This window comes from Carica papaya, chromosome 4 (assembly GCF_054855325.1).
Source record: "Carica papaya isolate Zhongbai chromosome 4, ASM5485532v1, whole genome shotgun sequence".
Lineage (NCBI taxonomy): Eukaryota > Viridiplantae > Streptophyta > Magnoliopsida > Brassicales > Caricaceae > Carica > Carica papaya.
In genome coordinates, this window is record NC_142312.1 from 20,004,253 (window position 1) to 20,021,219 (window position 16,967).

The following is a 16,967-nucleotide window of genomic DNA, read 5'->3' on the forward strand; positions in this document are numbered from 1 at the left end:
TCATTTTAATTCTATTAATATATTCACACTTTAGTTTATTTAACAACTTGAGAAAATCCTTCCAAATAGTAAATTTTGGTTGCTTATGAAATTCCATACAAAATAAAAAATATATATTTATTGAAATTTATAGAGCATTATTACAATTCTAAATAAAATTTTAAATTGGGTCAACTTTTGTCATTTTTATAAAACTTACATCTCCTTTTAATGCCAAATATCCATTTACAAATAAATTCCACAAAAGTTTTAGATCTATTCCAAATGTAACTTAAAAAAATTGGGTATTAAGAAAATGACTGGCATTTCTTCATTGATAATAAGTTAGTTTACAATGGATCCAAAAAAACGAGTTCTTCTCAAAACTATATGAGCTAATAAAGAAAAAGTCTATCTACTTAAGAGAATCCTATTAGTAACTTAAAACTAATAACCTGTAAGTATCTAGTTATTACCAGAGAATCACCCATACAGTTTTTGAACATGGTCATTTATTACATCTGGACAAGCTTGCGCTTGCAAAAGCTCAAGTCTTGTGAAAGGTGGAGCAAACTGCAATATGTAATCTTCATCTGAAATCAACAAAATAAAGATATAAATTACCCACCAATACTCTCTCCTTTCTATTGCTAAGACTGCATAGTTCACAGTATTAACACATTCTTTTTTTTTTAAGATATGGAGATCCTAATTGAAAAGCTTACTTTCTTTCACTGTCCCGTAAAGCCAACACAATACCTCGTCGGCGAATGCTAGGCAAACCCCTCCCTACAAAATTGATTTTTTTCCCATAACAAAGAACTGAAAGTCAGTACACAACAAATAACAAATTAGAGACTTGCATCACCTCTCAACTTCAAATTGTAGACCTCTAAGCACAAGCAACAGCATTTTATGGCCAAATAAACGACAAATCCTCAAAATATAAAATGTTTAGCAAAAAAAAAAGAAAAAGAAAAAGCACGGACTACCACTAAAGAATCAATAGGGACCACAATCCAGTCCTTTTCCAACATAGTGAAAGTGACTGTTCCCAAAAAACAATCAGCCAAGTCTATTGCTACACTCCTGCAACAACACCCATAACTCAGCGTAAAGAGCTCCTTACCAAAGCTTCCTTGCTCCATGTAGTGTGAATAAAATGCCCTAGCCCACTTCCAGGACGAGGGTCCCAAAACCCCAACCCCCAAAGGACAACCCACTAATAGAGTCTGGGGCAAGAAAGGAAAAAACAAAACAAAACAAATGATTAACCTGCCAATAGTTCTTCATCTTCACCCTCTGAGTTATATCTTTAGTTCTTAGTCTCTCTGTGCGGACTAACCGGCCAGCGTCATCCCTGCATCAAATACAAGAAAGCAAAGGAATGTACAGCCAAGATAAAACGAAAAATAACTTGCAGAGTCAAATAACAGATTCTGTCTTTTGATGTAGGGAGGGGGAACAATGGAGGTACATTGAACTGCCATTCGAAAATGATGCAGACAATCCAGGAAGAAAAAAATTTCTCAACATTATCAGTTGCATAAAATAACCATACAAGGGAAAACAATTCTTAACATGATGTTACATTAATTCCGATGAGAGAGATGATACAATCACAATTGTGGATAGCTCACACTTCCATTTTTTGCGATAAGATCTTGAAGATCTCTTATATTGTAACTAGACATGTATCATCCTATGAATTTCATTCCTGGGGGAAAAAAAAAGAATCGGAAATTGAAATTACCTAAATCCAATAACAATATAAGGGACACCAGCCAAGAACGACTGAATCTGCAAAAAACCCAGATATGTTAAGTTACTCCTCTATCACAGTAGAAAATGAAGATTTCTCTCAACAAAAGAGGAAGAAGATCAAATGACACTCATGACATCATTAATGATGAGGATCTTGGGGATGTCATTGATAGATTAACTTCATTGTAGATGTTTTTATACATGGGTGGTACCCTTTTTTTGGTATCTTGTGAATAATACTTTACACTTTTTATTTAAAAAAAAAAAAGATCAAATGACACTACGAACTATTGGCCTCAGTTTCAGTTAATAAAAATTTTGGACCAAAATTGGAGGGAAACCTGCATGTTTACAATGTATAGTATTATACCAGTAACAGACATACGATGAGAATTATACTTCCAAGACTAAGTGAACATTCAAAGAAAAAAAATAACAGGTGATCCATTGTGTTCTTTTGCAGTGCCCTGCAGCAACAACATAATTCAGTAAGCCCCAGTAAAAGGATTAGAAGCATACTGCATGTAAGATGCCAAAGAGCAAAAAGACTGAATCAGTAGCAGCTTCATAATGCTAGGAGATTGAGATTTGTGCTATAACTATGTAAAAGAAAAATGTTAAGAAGCTGGAGAGAAACAATGGAGGCAGCATCCTCTTGGTTCCTTATGAATAATAATTTAGTTCTTCTATTAAGCAAAATAGTAGATGAAGAGGTAAAGCATGACCATTAACTTGTACCATAAATTAGAAAACAAAAAAATAAGAAGTCAAAATGAAAGAAGGGCAGCAGTGGATAGACCAACTAATTTCTGGATATTCATAAAGAAAACAATCTTTACAAGTATTTCTGAGGAAACTAATTAAAACTTCATTGTCACTAGTAGAAACTACACATACCCAGAACTTTAGCAGCTTCTCCCTTTCGAATCTTTCCTCAGTGTGATACTCCAACTGCAAGGTATGAAAGCATAGAATGATGCCACATTTGAGGCAAAATTACTGGACGAAAAGCAAAACATTAACACATAGAAGGAGATAAAAAACAAATATAAGAGGATTCATATTACCTCACGGCTAGTCTTTAACTCCACATAAAACCTCCTTCCATCATCTGTTGAATCACAGCAATCCATCTCCATACCCATAATAATGCGATGAGCCCCTAATTTAGTTTTAATCACAGAACAATATTCAACATTGGCATCTACATGATGTATTCCCTGACCGTCAGCTCTTCTTGGATCTTCAGTGGCGAGGCTCTCAAAACAATATCCCCAGTAACATCTAATTAAACATAAACATTTATTTATATAATGCACTGCTTTAGAAGAAAGTTATGAAAGAAGCAACAAGGGAATGCTGAATATGACACATTTCCATTCCTTAACCAGCTAAAATGTTATTAATTTATCACTTGATATTCTTTAGTACAAGTTCTACAAACTCAACTAATCAACAGCTTCCTCCACCATCCTCGTTATCTTTATCAATTAATTCCAATAAAGAAATCTATTTCTGATCTGCTTAAAAAAAATACCTATTCTATAATCCTCACTTTCGCTTTCTCCTTTAAACGATCATTAAGAAGGTTTGCTTGAAGCAGTAGGATGCTTTAAGTTCCTTAGAGCAGTTAAATAAACAATAATGCATTTATACAAAAGGTTAATTGTAAAACAAATAAGTACTTCCATTTTATGGAAAAAAAAAAACAAAAATGTATATATTTGTTAGAGACATTTTATTACTTACCAGCTATATCTCATCTAATTTTAAGAAAATATCAAGAAAATAATTAAGTAAATTAATTAGATAAAAAGCAAGAACCTAAAAAGACAAGAAAATAATTAAGTAAATTAATTGGATAAAAAGTAAGAACCTAAAAAGTCAAAAGTAGGATGCTTATTTTTTACATTTTAATTATCACTCTTAAAGCTAATAAGAAGACTATCTTTTACGTTCCCAAATGCGACTACTGGAGGTAAGGTTCTAAAAGCTGCTTGTAAGCACTGAATTAAGTAATCTGCTTGTAAGCATTGAGTAAGAAATCCTAAATAACCTCAACAATGCTTAGAGTCTCTAACTCACTCCAACATATTCAATTATCATTTAAAAATGTGCCTCCAGTATATACCAATACAGAAACAGTTGTCCTTCAAAAACAATCTATATTGAAAGACCTAAAATCATCCCCTTAAAGCTGGTAGCCTAAGTGCTCATTCTTTATCTCAAAAAAAAAAAAGATAACGTAAGTGCTCATTCATCTCCAAGGACAATAAAGCATGAAAGTCTAGTACCTTCGACGATCCAACTCACTTTTCGGTCTCTCTGGCAACTTATGCACATCTAAATAGACCACCCCATTCCTCTTATGCACCCCCATTTCCCATGGCTCATTTCGAATGTAAGCAGTAGCTAATATCTGAAACATAACGAAAGAGATGTTAACAGTGGAATAGAATTTAGAAAAATTAGGAGAAAGAGAAAAGAAAGAAAATCCAACTAGGGCATTGGCAGCAAGACAATTACAAGGTTTTTAGGCAAAACTCAGTTAATGAGAGTACTTTACTCATAAACAGTATAAGAATAATGTTGAACCATCCATGTACTACAGTATTCGACAGAACCTAAGATGACTAGAATAATAAAACATTATCAAAATAAGACTTCCGACTAAGAAATTAAATAAGATAACAATAATATATGAAAATTGTGATATATGATAACTGTAAAATTCTTGTTAGAATATAATAGATTATTCTCGTAGTAAAACTACATCAGTAATAACTCTAGTACTAATGCTAGACTAGTACATTTCAAATATATATATACTAAATTGTCCCGCAAGATTCTCCCTGTTTCATAAAAATTCGAATCCTCAAGAAATACTGGATATAGTATTCAAGTAAGAGCAGACAAATCCACGGAAAATAGGGATCCTCTTCATAATATCATATGCATTTGCTTTATTTCCAAGCTGTTTCTGGTTTAAGGATGAGAATGAGAAAGTTGAACTTGTCTCCTAAGCAATGGTGTGAGGGAAAGTGTTTGCAAGCATTTTGGGATGTGCAGTCTCACCTTCTTTCAAGATAAAAGAAATTTTATTTAGGACAAGAGAGAGAAGAATAGAAAATTGGAGGATAAATAATTATCCTCAAAATGAAGAAAAAACAAGAAAAAAATAGATACAATCACACAATTGTAGCTCTTACGAGCTATATATATAATAGCCTCCCAGTTCTGATAGAGCACGGTAAGACAATGAGAGTAATATCCATGCACCTTTGCCACAACGTTGCCAAGAGAGTGGTCCTACACCATATCTTCTCCAAGGTAGTTTGCTCATGGAAAATTCACTAGCCAAAATGCACCTTATTTTGGCAAATATTGCCCTTTGCCATAGAGGCTTAGCTTCTTTACTCACCCTATCCCATAGATATTAGAGAAAATAAAGCTTTTCATTGTAGGATGCATCACCCATTTCAGCCTGAACAGTCTCATCAAATTAGTCCACATCCTCCAGGATAAGTTGCAATGTAGAAAAAAGGTCTGAATGGGTCTCACCTCCTTGAGAACACACTACGCAGACGTCTGAAAGGCACAGTGAAGCCAACGAAGTCGAAGTATCTTATTTGTGTTGAGCTACTGATGAATGATTGTTCAAGAAAATACTTTTACTTTTAAAGGTACTGAAATTTTCCAGAATACCTTGGCAAAGTGGAATTAAGAATAAACAGAGATTTTCAATTAGGTGGTCAAATGACTTACAAGTATACAACCTTGATGATTCAAGGGTTCAAGATCTACTGTCTAGCTGGGGTCCAGTTGAATGTTCCAACATTGCTAGTAACGATAACATGTTGAAAAACTCCCTGTCCAATAGGTTACATTTAAAGAGGAAGTTCTACGTTACTCCTCCTTAGCGTCATGAGTGAACATTAAAACATGGGCTTTGTGTTTGGCAGAAAGATTGTATAATCTAAGAAATTTGGTCACCAATGGTTAATCCCTCACCCAAGTATCTTCCTAGAATATTACTCTAGATCCATCTCCCACAAGGAGTCGAGTGAGTGGGGCATAGAAAGAACTGACTTGGGAGATGGACTTCCAAGGACTTTGGTGATTAGTGGATCTTCCTGCTAAGGCATCCTAACCTTCCCGTTCTTTGCTGCAAAGAGTTCATTTCACGCAGAAAGTGCTTTGGTCATTTAGCCATAATAATACATTCTTTGGTCTTGAATTACCAATACCCAAACACTCTGACTTCCTATCTCGCTAGATATTCTCCTCCCTCGATCCTACCCACATAAATCTCTTCATGATCCCTCTAAGCTCTTAGCTAACACAATAGGAATTCTGAAAAGGGATAAAAACAAAGCAGTATGCTAGGAAGCATGTTTGCATCAGGGTGATCCGGCCTCCTATAGAGAAGAGCCCTTCTCTAGCTCTCCAGATGCCTAGTTATCTTATTCTATATCCCTCCCAAAATGTCCAACTCCTCGAGTTACTCTCCAATCGAACATCTAAGTAGGGTAATGGCCATAATAATTTGGTACATCCTATTGACTCAGCATGATGGTCAATCACCCAATCCTTGATGTTAATTCCGATAAATTTCAATCTTGCGATATTTGCTAACACTTGGATAAGAGTAAGCGCATTCATAATGAACGTGTACCATGTTCCGAAAATAAGGTCATGTAGTTAGCAAATTATAGATATGAAATCTCAACACTCTCCCTACTTTGATGCTCTTCATAATACCCCTACCAGTCGCCCTATTCAAGATCCTACTTTCAACATCCACAACAAGGGTGAAGAAAAAAGGTGAAAGAGGATATCTCTGTTTTAATCCTGTCAAGGCTGTGAACCAATTTTGGGGCTTCCCATTCAACATTTCTACAGAAACAGATGATAGACACCCTTGAAAACCACCTTCTCCACCTATCCTCAAACCCCTTATGCTCTACTCACTTCATCTTGGAATCTCCAGTTCACCATATCATAAGTTTTCTTGAAGTCTAATTTGAGAACCAACCCATTCACTTTCGTCCTTCAGGTGTACTCCACTACCTCGTTTGCAATCAATGAAGCATCCAAGATTCATATTCACCTCCCATAAAGGCAGTTCGGTTAAGTGAAATAGAGTCATCCAAGAGCTCACCAAGTCGTAGGGAGAGGTCACTGGTGATAATCTTGTATACACTTGTCATTGAACTAATTGGCGAGAGTAGAAGACCTTCATATACTTGTTCCTTTTAGGAACTAAAGTAATGAAAAAGGAGTTCATACTCTTACAAATGCTCTAATTTAGGTAAAACTTCTCAAACACTTTAAATATATCCCTTTTAGTGAATGTGCCAACACTCCTTAAAAAACTCCATTATGGATCTATCAGGTTCTGGAGCTTTATTATTGAGTAAGTTCCAAACTGTCTTCCTTATTTCCTCCTCCTTGAAAGGTTCTCCATCCACTCAATCTTTTCACTCTTTTTTTTCGAAATAAAAAGTATAAAATTATTATTCACAAGGTGTAAAAAGGGGCACCACCAGTACATACAAAACATTTACAATTGTGTTAGGATGTCAATGACACCCCCAAAATCTTCCAGCCTAACAATGTCATGTTTTAACAAGATAAACCCAACCCAAAATAATGCATCCATCTATTTTTAAACTTATTATTCTCTACCTCTTTACTATCAAATGCTCAACTATTTTTTTCCATCCATAAGATCCAAAATACAGGCAAAGGAATAATCTTTACAAAATCCTTTTTTTTACGCAAACCATTCCAAGGCCAAACACCTTCCCTAACCGAACCTGCCATGACCCAATTAATGCCCAATAATTCATAAATCATACACCAAAGGCTATGAGGAATAGGACACCAAAACAAAATGTGATTGCATGATTCCGCATCACTCATGCATAAGTAGCATCTGTTAACCACGATCAGTCCCCTTTTCATCAAATTGTCGGTAGTCAAGATGCTTTCTCTGCAAGCTTCCCACGCAAAGAAAGTCATTCTAGGGGCAGCTTTATTTCCCCAGATTTGAGAAGCCGAGAAGAAATCATTCATGCACTTGTCAGACCCCGAGATGTGAAGATAATATGTCTTGACAGAAAATTCTCGACTCTTGCCAAGTTTCCACACAATTTTGTCACTGCATGTGTTGATCTGCTGTGCCTCCAAGGTTTTTAGTAAAGATTCATATTCATTCACCTCCCAATCATTTAAATTTCTGCTAACATTGACCATCCAAATCACCTTCCCATTAGTTGTCTCTTAGGCCTCTTCAATTTTAATATTTTATTTTTTAATCAAACAATCGCATAAATGCTTGGAAAAGTGCTCATGAGGCTAGTATTCTCCATCCACACATCCTCCTAGAATTTAATACGCTCACCTTTGCCAATGCACCACTAGATACATTCTTTGAATCTTGCCCAACCCATCATAATTTTCCTCCATAAACCACATCCATGCGGTCAAATTGTTTTACCAAAAATGAGCTCTTCATTAGCATCCCCCCACCTAACGGCAATTATTTTCCTCCAAAGCCCATCATATTCTTTAAACTATTGCCACAACCATTTCCCTTGAAGAGCCACATTCATCTCAACAAGAGACTTAATTCCCAGCCCTCCTTTTCATATCGGTTTCTTCACCTCTTCCCACTTGACTAGGTGAAATCTCCTTTTGTCATTGTCATCCCCAAAGAAAACAGCATTGAATGGATTCTATTCTCTTTGCTACCTTCACCAGCATGGTAAGAGTGGATATATAATAAATGGGTAGGTTGGTGAGTGTACTCTTAATAAGAGTGAGTCTTTCCCTCTTTCAATAGAAATTTCCTTTTTCATCCAGCAAGTTGGCTCTCAATGGAATCAATAACCGGTTCTCATGTACAAGAATCTTTGTATTTGTAGCATTGCACCCCATAATGCCAGCAAGGTAGTTTTCATCACTTGTGTTGTCGAACCTTACCAATTTTTTCTTCCTTAAGTTAATTTTAAGGCAAGAAACCAGTTAAAAACACATCTCAAGTGCAAGAGATTTCTAACCTCTGGCTGACAAAAAATCAAGCTATCATCAGTAAAGAAGAAATGTGACACCTGAACAGCTTTAGATCCCTTCCCAACAGTTATACCTTTCAAAAAGTTCAGATCAATAGCCCTACCAATCAAAGCATTCAGCGCCTCCATTACAATTAAAAACAATAACAGAGAAAGGAGGTCACCCTGGCGCAACCTGCGTGATGTAGAAAAGAAACTAGATGGTCTGCCATTAACTAATATCGCAAAAGAGGTGGTAGTGATACAATTGTTCATCCAATTAATCAATTTTTGTCCAAAGCCCATTCTTCGCATAATGTATTCGAGAAAGTCCCAGCTGACATGATCATAAACCTTCTCCATGTCTAACTTACACAGGACCCCTTCTTTTTTGCCTGACATTAATTCATCCACCACTTCATTTGCAGCCAAAACCGCATTCAAAATATGTCTTCCACCCACAAATCTCAATCTTTTCACGCGTAATGGGTGTCCAATCAACTTCCTCTAAGAACAGCTAACGACTTCTTTCCTACACAAGTTCTTGTAATATCAAGTGATCTTCCTACCTATGGCCTCCCTCTTCTTTCCACCACCCCGCTTTAAAGCTCAAGCACTTTGATAGCACTTTTCTTTCTTCAGCAATTGGCAACTTTATGGAACAATAGAGTGTTAGTCTCCCCTTCCTTAACCCACTTAAACTTCACTTTATGACACCAACTTCTTTCTTCTAACATCAAAACCTCTTCCAACTCATTTTTTTAACTTTGATAGACACTCTTTTTTATTTTCATAATGGAACCCTCCACTACCATCCTATCTAAATTCTCATCTTACTAAGGATTTTTGTTGTTCAAAATCTCACATATGCAAAGATTTCCTTATTCACCATGACAAAGTTTGGATGTTGAATCCACATATTCACAAATTGAAAAGGAATAGGATCCCATCTGATCCACTGGGATCCAAGCAAAATAGGAAAGTGATCCAAGACCAAATGTGGAAGAACTTCCTGCACCAAATTAGGGAAACTATCCTCCCAGTTAGTTAAAGATTAGAAATCAGTACAGACAAGAAAAGACCACAGTTTCTATCAAATGACCTAGTGAGATATTATTCCAAGCGGACATCATTAAAGTTCTGCATAGAAGGGGTTATATATTCCCCTCCTAATTTCTCCTTAGACAATCCGCATGCACTAAGGTCTCCTAGACAGGATAATTCCTCCCAAAACGAATATCTATGCCTATATCTAGTGGAACCAAATACAACTGTCATCCACCAACAACCTTTACTTTTGATGTCAAGAAGCATGGACAATGAGTAAACTCCCTCAAAATGTCAACTTTGGAAACCAATCTGACATTCCATGTTCTCAAAATTTCTGCACAATGCCATTATTGAAGGGAGGATCACCTGATCTTTAAATCTACTTTCCCAAACACTTCGAATCAAGAAACTACCAGTTTCTTCCTCTCTCTTTTTTCTTGGAATATGACAACGTCAGGGTTTCCTCCCATAACCACTTTAATTGCTTCTGCTTCATCACATTACCCAGACTGTTACCATTACAACTAACCACTTTCATGGATCATCTAAAAATCCCCTCTTCTTCCCCATCTCCCCGCAACAAACTTGGTATAGTATTTTCCTAAGCTCCTCTATCACATGTTTTTTTCCTGCAGACATATGTTCTCAGAGACACAACCACTCTCACATCACCTCCCGTGTTTCCCACCCAAAGTCCAGCTTATTCATGAGGTCAGTTGGGTTATCCTAATTAGAGTTTATCATAATTGGCTTAATGGCAATCGCACTTTCTGTTGTTACCTTGCTCTCCACAGTCATAGTTTGATAAATCCAACCTTATTTTCTTTATGGAAACAGGAAGGAGTCCTTTGTCTGATAAATCCACGTCCCAACCTATCCCTACAACACAAAGGTTGGGTAAGTGGAAAGAATTCAAAAGAGGAAAATTGTTACAGGGTGCCTTTAGAGGGTTGCCATTTGTATTTGGAAAACAATCAAGTATACGAACTTTAATAGATTGCCATTTGTCATCGGCTCTTCACTCAATTGAAACTTTTCCTCTGTCTCATTCTCATATCATATATGCAGTGATTGTTTTCTGCAAAAAAGAATTAGAGTTCGTCTCACATCTCTTGTATGATCTCCTATGTGGCTTTTTCTTGGCTAATATCCTCTAAATCCTCTTCCTCCTCCAACTCTGAGATCTCAAAGGTAATTCTGTATTTTCTGAATCCTCTTCCACATAATAGGCTTCTGCTTCTGATTTCTCCTCCTCTTAGTTGTCCGAATGAGAAGCCTGGATTTGACCTCCCCTTTTGTGTGGAAATTCAATTTGGTCACCTTCCCATACACCCAGTCCTGAAAGTTCATTTCTGGAGGATCAACGCTCATAGTCAAAGAATATTGAGTCGATTGTTCGGGGTTTGAGAGTTCAGCAGTTTGTGTAAGGAACGGCGACTATAACCGATTTCAGGTGTGGTTTTTAGGCCATTGAACAATTCTTTGCTTCGTCCTTCTGTTCGTCGAGTACGAGAACCCCTGAATCCATCCTCCATATGTAATCTGATTTTGACTCCTCTATTTTGGGCTGCCAAACAACTGTTGGCTTGCAGAGCCTGGTTTGGTTTGCTAGGTCATGAAAATTTACAGGTTTGGTTTGCTGGGCATGATGGGCTCTCATGATGGATTGGGTTTACCTTTTTTAAGGGGGGTTGGATTCTTGTGAAGACTGATGAGCTTGTTTTATGGTCCAGTCCACTTGTAGTTGCATCCTTATAACTCCAATTTTTAAGTACTTGCTGAGTAAATTTTGGGACCCATCTTACTCTCCTATTTCCACCTGTATCAATTGTGACATGCAAATTGAAATTTGAGAACTTGTTATTTATTTCCTTCATTTCTTCACCCCACAAAATCCTCCAATTTTGACTCCAAAGGAGATTGAGTGGCATGATTCTAGCTGATTTGAAAATTGAAAAATGTTGCATTGCCTCTTTGTCCATTGTCTTGTTTGCCATCTACACTGCCTTTGTAAATGGTTGTATAACCATGGGCGGCGAAAACCTAATCGTCAGAACTTGTATTCTTTCCAGTGACAGCAATTGTTATTCCTGGAGTGGCCAGAGTTTTAGTGACACCTCCATGTCCATCCATTATGATCCTTCTCTACCTTTTAGAATGCATGTCCTATTTTGCATTCGACCTCTCCCATATCTTATCACAGAGAAAAACTAGCCTTCCAAGTTGCTTTGCACCTCTGCTTGCAGCTATCCATTATCCGCATACCAGAGAGCAGATGAGATTCTCATACAAAGAAGTGATTAGTTGTTGCACATCCAATTTGATTCCCTCTTACTGAGATTGATCTTAAAAATTCAATTTGATTTTTTTTTCCTTGAATTCACAAGTGTCCCTACTCCCTGTCATTCCCCTGCATCTGGTCTCAATAATTTCCCCTCAATGGAAAATTCCACCCAAACTTGTTGGTGGCCCCCATTACATGTGCAGTCTTATTTTGTGATGCACTAAGGAGAGAAGTCGATGTGGCAAGACCTTTACAGGCATTGACAACTTTGTTCAATTTTTGGATTGCAGTTGATCATTATGGTGCTCTTCCAGCAGAGATCCAGTGGTAATGCCTCATTTAGTTCACTAGGGAGATATGGGATGTTTTCAAAAGCTAAGTATAATGAAGCTTCTTATGAAAGAGGGAAAGAGACGTAGTCAAGTACTAAGGATGTCTGTGCCTTATCCATATTGATAAACTCTTGAGCTTTATTGGGATGGCGAAGAATCTTCCAGATATTTCTCAATCTAACTTCTTTGAGCATGTTCCTTGTCTGTTTTGATTCGGTTCTCATCAGCTGGAGCTTGTTACTTTTTGTTTTGGGAATATGTAGGTTAAGACAGAGCTTTCATGATCTTGTCAAGGCCTAGTGAATTGAGAAGGATCACTCGGGTATCACAAGTTCCAAAGTCTTCAATACGCAAGCCTTTGTTAAATCAAAGATTAAGCTCTGGAGAGAGGAGGTCTTCTCTGGTCTACTAAACTAGAGGGATTTCATTCTAGTTGCAAGTAATAAGCTAGATTGGAAGGAGGGGGCACGGAGGGCCTTTCTAGAGTTGACCTGGAGAAGAAAAACCTTGCAAAGTTAGAGACCATTAATCAATTGTCTGTGAAAGAGATAAGGTGATGACAACAGTAGGAAGACTAACTCTTCCATAGGAGGGCTACACCTAATAGGACAAATTTTATTAATAATCTTATGAATGAGGACAAAAAGATTGAGTCCAATCTGGTATGAGGCTAGCATCAAAGGCTTTTTGTTGTGAGTTTTACTAGGAACATAAGTTTGAATACTAGCTTGGATGGTTTGGACTTCGTAATTTGGTGGAACAAGGAATGCAGCTTCAACTTTGTTTCTAAGGTGGAAGCAGTAAACACTTAACAATCACGTACTGTGGACAAAGCTCTAGTATAGATGGTTTCGCTATCCTTCAGCTCTTTCTTCCACTAATCTGGTTGTTTTGTTAAATCCTCCATTTCCATTGTGTTGGTTCCCAAGATTGAAGGGGCATCTAACCTTAAATATTTCAAACTGATTAGTCTTGTAGGATGTATCCATAATTGCCAAAGCACTTGCCAAAAGAATCAACCATAATGGATATAGTGTAGGGAGGCGCAACAAGCTTTTGCAGGAGGATGAAGGCCATCTGTTTCTAATCCTATCTATATCCTCTCCACCCCCTCAAAAGTCCTCTTACTTCTCTCTTTTCACACAATCCAAAAAATAGCAAAAGTCCTCCTATTGTGCTTAGAGATGTTATCTAATGACTAAAACCAGGCCTATCTTTAGGGATAGAATTGTATTCTTACCTCGACAGCTTTTTGCTTCCTTTGAGATGTATCTTTATTTAATGACCAAGCTTACCTTTTCACTCTGGAACCAAGTGTCAAGGGGTGGGTAAGTTTGTGATGAAACTTCAACATATTATCCATCAATTGGGAAGTGTGAAAGGAAGTCTAAGAGTTAAATTAAGGAATTTATGCTTGAAAATGATAGAATCTTCATTGATTCCGCTTCTACTGGTTCAGAGATAAATTAAAAAAAATATTGTAATAAGAAACTTTATGAGGAGGAAGATAACCCTTTATTGGAGGCTTTAGAACTTGATAAAGGTAGGTGGTTACATAGGCATTTTGAAGAAGAAGAGATTAATAAGTGGCGTTGGATAAAGCCATTTTCTTGATTACTTTATTATTATTTCCTACAATAGTAGCTAAGAGACTGCTAAAAGTTGAATCTGCTTAAGATTTTTAGTAAATTTCATTTGTAAATAACTAACAAAATGTAATCTAATTTCGTCAACCTAGCTCCTAAAAAAGACTAGTCCATTAAGCTAATGATAATTGCCACACATGTTTTGTTTCTAAAAGTGATAAGACTATGCCCATGGTTCCATTCTTAGATTGGGAGAGCTTATTGGAGATTATATTTTGTCACCCAGAGAACCTGCGGCAGGTAAACAAATTCTTGATGCAAACATCATTGCAAATGAAGTAGTGGTGGATGTTAAAAGATCTACAAGCAAATTATTGGCGTTCAAATTTGAACTTTGAGGAGGCCTACAAGAGGATTAATTGGAAGCCTTGGTTTATGTAACTGTAATCATCATTGGAGGTGCATTACAGGTTTCCTCCCCTTGGCAACTTTCTCTATCACTTAAAAGATACGCACTCACCTTTTACAACTGTTTAAGCTGATTCCAGGGTTAGCTATTGACCTTAGTAAGAGTGACTTGCTTGGATCAATTTTGAGGACCGGTTGTTTGGAGTCAAGCTGATAAAGTTAGTTGTTCTCTCATGATCTGGGCTTTTACTAATCTAGAGTTCAGCCTGGTTGCAATCATCTTCTGGGATCTTATGGTTCATCCACTATTGAGATTCTCCTAAAAGAATTCATAGTGACAATTCAACCTGTGAGTGAAGTCACTAACAATATGGTGAATTTCGATTAAAGCATTCTTAGTGATAACCTAGGGAAAGAAAATCATCTGATCCAGGATGGATATACATACATATATATATATATATATATATCAGAATCATAGTTAGCCAGGTAATATATATATATATATATATTTCAGAATCATGGTTAGGCAGATATTACCAAGAATGTCCCAAATAACACTTATCTGTAAGTAAAATTGACAACAGAGTTTGATGTACCTTATTTAGGTTGTTTCGGAAAGTCTGCAATAAAAAGGGGAAGATCAGGATTGTACTTTCAGTACATGAGGTATCGTAATTAAGCAGCTAGAAAAAACAATGCCTTACCACAAAATGAATGTTTTGAAGTGGAAGATTTTTAGCTCTTATGCAGGCAAGGAGGTCACCAAAACCCTGGGAGCCAAGCTCTAGTTTAAAGGAAAAAATGCATTAGCCTCCATATCCATAAACTCAACCAGGCGCATAATAAACAATCATTTTTGCAATATGGTTCATATTCAATCTCCTCAGGCAATTTTTAATTGGAAAATAGAAGATATAACATTTTACCCTCTTTCTAGATACAATTGTTAACCTTCAGATGCATAAAGTCAACTAGATGCATAACACAAATGAAATATCATTATTGCTATTCGGTTCATATGCAATCTCATCATGGCAATGTTTAATTGGAAAATAAAAGACACATGAATTTACCTTTTTTCTCAATATAAGTGTCATAACCTTCATTTAAATCAGCTCCAATATCCTCAGTGATGAGACGCTTAAAAAGCCTCTAGAAACAGGGAGATAGAGATGGCGTCAATAAGCCAAAAAACCAACAAGAACTATAATATTATAAGTAAATAGTTAAAGAAATCCCGAGAAACAATAGTTCACACCAAGCTGCGCTCATCAAAGTGGACCTCCCCACCTTCTACACGACTATAGCAAGCGAGCTCACAAGGCTGTAGGATCAAATTAGAATTCAGAAAACAAAAAAAAAATATTAGCATTGTCAAAAAGGAAGTACAGAGAATGTTTCTCAAAACAAAGCATAAAGAATAGCACAGGCATCCAGAAGAAAGGTTCATCTACATATCAATTCACATGATGTATGTAACGGGTGAGGAAACAAACACCCATTAGGAACATCAGCAAGATCTCTAATATGTTAATAAACCATATACTTTTTTTTAAATAAAAAGAATGTGTACAAAATACTTCTTCATTTTCCTTCTTTTCCATCAATATTGTTGAGCACCAAGAAATTTAAAAAAGCAAATCGTGCACAAAAATAGACGACAAAAAGAATTTACGAAATTCAATTAGTGTGTTCAGTTCTATAAATGAGAGTGAATCTATATTCATTATTAAATGCTAAAGAATGTAATGATCTTCCTCCAATGCTCAATAGTCAATTCTAACATCAAGAACTCAAAATCTCATGTAGGAAGTCACTTAGCCATTCTAGAGAGAACATATAAATTGCTACTTCAGAGAGGAAGAAAAACATAAAATGCTAAACCGTATCCAAAGTCACTTGCCCTCTCTGCTAAATGGAAGAAACTATCTATTAGTGTCAAGACAAAGTAATTACCGGTAAGGATCCTAGTAAATTAATTTAGTTAGCAAGTTTCATCTTTTCTAGAAGTTCCTGAAATTTTTGCACAGGCTAGAATGCCAGCTGTGAATTTAGTAAAGCCAAGAAGGTGATGATGCTAGAAACTACAAAAGAAAAAAAAAAAGTTACGATTACAGAGATGAAGAGGGATGAAGCAGCAACAGGGGGAAGCATAGATGGAGAATTAATGAGGGAAAATTCCCTACAAACCATGGAGGCTCAAAACAGTGGCTGCATTGTCAAGGCTAGGAGGCAACGAATTTCAAACCTATACTTATCCTAGTCAACAGTGGTAGTCCACATACTTTCATGAATATTGAGATAGCTAAGTGGTATGATGCCAGAATTACAGAATCCTCCCTCTCAAAGTCTTGGTGGCAAATGGGCAGAAAATGTTAAGTTAATTTACGACTCCAAAGCTGAACTTGATGACTCAAAAAATGTGGTTCATGAGTCCATCTTATATGTCAAGAATAGTTTGATGTGTATTCTATTAGATATTACGGCCCTACAAATACAGATTTTT

General features: G+C 36.4%; 1 protein-coding gene across 1 annotated transcript in view; it reads right to left on the minus strand.

Moving 5' to 3' along the window:
- Positions 1 to 287: 287 nt before the first annotated feature.
- LOC110810867 (glycine-rich protein) overlaps positions 288 to 16,967 on the minus strand; it is a 28,302-nt gene continuing 11,622 nt past the window's right edge. The window contains exons 3-13 of the mRNA XM_088218071.1: positions 15,720 to 15,785; positions 15,535 to 15,613; positions 15,166 to 15,245; positions 15,058 to 15,081; positions 4,038 to 4,162; positions 2,811 to 3,027; positions 2,641 to 2,694; positions 1,733 to 1,779; positions 1,255 to 1,339; positions 705 to 768; positions 288 to 572 (exon numbers count right to left, since the gene is read on the minus strand). Coding sequence (XP_088074197.1) covers positions 463 to 572; positions 705 to 768; positions 1,255 to 1,339; positions 1,733 to 1,779; positions 2,641 to 2,694; positions 2,811 to 3,027; positions 4,038 to 4,162; positions 15,058 to 15,081; positions 15,166 to 15,245; positions 15,535 to 15,613; positions 15,720 to 15,785 — 951 coding nt within the window. The 3' untranslated portion in view covers positions 288 to 462. The remainder of the gene's footprint in view (positions 573 to 704; positions 769 to 1,254; positions 1,340 to 1,732; positions 1,780 to 2,640; positions 2,695 to 2,810; positions 3,028 to 4,037; positions 4,163 to 15,057; positions 15,082 to 15,165; positions 15,246 to 15,534; positions 15,614 to 15,719; positions 15,786 to 16,967) is intronic.